The sequence below is a fragment of the Opisthorchis viverrini genome (genome assembly GCF_000715545.1).
Source record: "Opisthorchis viverrini unplaced genomic scaffold opera_v5_400, whole genome shotgun sequence".
NCBI lineage: Eukaryota > Metazoa > Platyhelminthes > Trematoda > Opisthorchiida > Opisthorchiidae > Opisthorchis > Opisthorchis viverrini.
The window spans coordinates 49,637-51,985 of record NW_008752047.1 but is presented as its reverse complement, the minus strand read 5'-3'; the positions used below and the strand labels follow the sequence as shown (position 1 = coordinate 51,985).

Sequence of the window (2,349 nt, the reverse complement as noted above, 5' to 3'; positions counted from 1 at the left end):
CCTTGTCCTAATGGATGATGTGGCTCAAAGTACAGTGGTCAAAAATTCGAGAAAATCAGGTTGCTTGACATGTCCACGTTTACCAAGCGACTTTTGTGATGTTTCACGTTTGATTTTAGGGTTTGAGAAAATTGTTGGTTCAGAATATTCCCTCGGATTGATTGGGGCACTTAGATGGTATTTGATACGATGATGCTCATCGAAAGTGTCTCAAGCATTGGTCTGCCGCAAACAGTACATGCAAGTTGGAGATCCATTCTGATAAGCCACATGATAAGATTTCTGAACTGCCTCAATAATAGTGAGGAGAATGTTTACGATTAAATCCTTTACTTACTTTAGACATGCATCGTTCGGAATATGTGGGTACGACATATGTGCGTTGAGGGGCATATTTGAATGCATCGTGATAACTAACTAATACCATCTCCATGGGATGAGTTACTACTTTCTATGGTGAAAGTCTCTACGTCCTTACTCAGTTAACAATTTACCTTTATGTTCACGCCCCTAAGTGTTTCGAAACAGTCGCAAGCGTGAAGACCTTGGTTACACGTAGAATCCGCCAGTCATGTATGGCTAATGTGGAGAAGTCCGACGTATGTTCTCGATATTGATGCGTTAACCCAGTTTTGTTAACCTTTGAATGGTGCATCCGGCTTTCTTAAAATAAAATTCGGCGAGATGCGTAGATGATGTAAAGTGTCAATTCTGATGCTGAATGTATGAGATGTTACCCGTTTGGGATTTCAACTCAAAACAGCATCTGACGAAAGGGCTTACTGAAGCAGCCATTGTTGTATATAGCAATCAGGAATGAAATTCGATAAGAAGCACTCATTATGGGTGTAAATGTTGCCTTTTATTCATTTCGCCTCGTTTCCAATCGCTCAAATCTCATTTATTCATGGAAGCATGTTCGACATTATTGAGCAATCAGCTATGGCTTACTATTTTACATAGCAATAAGCTCGGTTCAAACTTATTGCTTGCAGTCCCTTGACGGCAAGATATCTTTCAACGGACCTTGCAACAAGCACGAAGTAAGCAATCCCATATGTAGTCATCATTATTATCCTCATCGACAACATGACATCGGTGCTCAACACCAATGCTTCACTGCCGTACAGCCATGACTTATTTGAAAGCCTTATTGTAAAGAAAAGAATAAAGGTGGATGGGGGAGGGNAGTACCCGTTGCACAACCGAAGACTTACTATCTAACCGCCTCGTTACGGATGCGCCTACATCAACCACACGAGCTATGGTTCTGAGACAACGGTTGTTGAACACCTGAAGGCGTCTCAGTTCCGCTGTTTGAACAGGCCGGGTCTCACAGCACTACAACAAAACATCCCCCCAATTCGACGCCATAGGTGTCTCAAATTGGCAAACGCGAACGGTTACACTTTTAGAGTGCAAGTTGCGTACCAAAGGACTGGATGACTTTGGTCAGTTCATGCAAGAAGACCTGCGTCTTCTCTTCCTCTTCAAAGATGAGGACGATATCGTCCGCATATTCCATAGCGATAAGGTTTTCGTCATAGGCTATATGGACACCAGGGTTTCGGCTACCTTTCAGCGATAGTCTCATCATTTCATCAATCACGAAGTTAAATAGAAAAGAAGAGAGTGGCACCCTGACGGACACCGCTTTGTGTACGGTAGCTTTTGGAGAGTTCGCCGTACACTCTCACACGTTCGGAAGTCCGAAAATACAGAAAGCTTATTATGTTCACTAAATTCAAGGACATTACTTGGTGGGCAAGCGTAGCAAGAGGAACAGATCGGTCAACTGAATCGAGTGCGTCTTGGAAATCCAGGAACACTAGAATCGTGAGTCGTCTGAGCTCGTAAGCTTGTTCTCATTTTCCTTCTATATTCAGCTTGATGAAGAAAGGGTGACAGCGGCTGCTGCAATCCTATTTACTCTGAGTGCTAGCTTTTGCTTGCCCAAGACAATTTCTGTTGACCGTCCATTCTTATACTCCTCGTATGTGATTCCACCACGCTCATATTTGTTGGGCATGAACGATAACTGTTCTACAATGCATGGGGGCATTCATTGTGGATTTTGGTGGTAATGTCGGAGCGGTGTCACTGGTTGGATGTACTGAAAATCTTTGTATGAACCCGCACTGAGGATAGTGTTGAATAAACCTCCATCAGTATTTGATGATAAACAGAGGCATCGTGAAAACAAGGCAGATCATTTGAAATGAGTACAATGTTGCTTGTTTAGATTTGGTGATTTAAGTGTTCTGAACGTTGACTGGACTAGCAGTAGTGCGACGCTCGTCTCACATGTGAGATATCCGAGGAGGCAACACCGGAGCGGCTGACAACCTG

At 43.2% G+C, this 2,349-nt stretch overlaps 1 protein-coding gene across 1 annotated transcript in view; it reads left to right on the top strand.

Annotated features, from left to right (window-relative positions):
- Positions 1-995: 995 nt before the first annotated feature.
- Positions 996-2,349, top strand: part of T265_15208 (hypothetical protein) — a gene marked incomplete at both ends in the record, with an annotated part of 6,533 nt that continues 5,179 nt past the window's right edge. Inside the window, 5 exon segments of the mRNA XM_009177061.1 lie at positions 996-1,098; positions 1,326-1,534; positions 1,548-1,664; positions 1,669-1,836; positions 1,887-1,997. Coding sequence (XP_009175325.1) covers positions 996-1,098; positions 1,326-1,534; positions 1,548-1,664; positions 1,669-1,836; positions 1,887-1,997 — 708 coding nt within the window.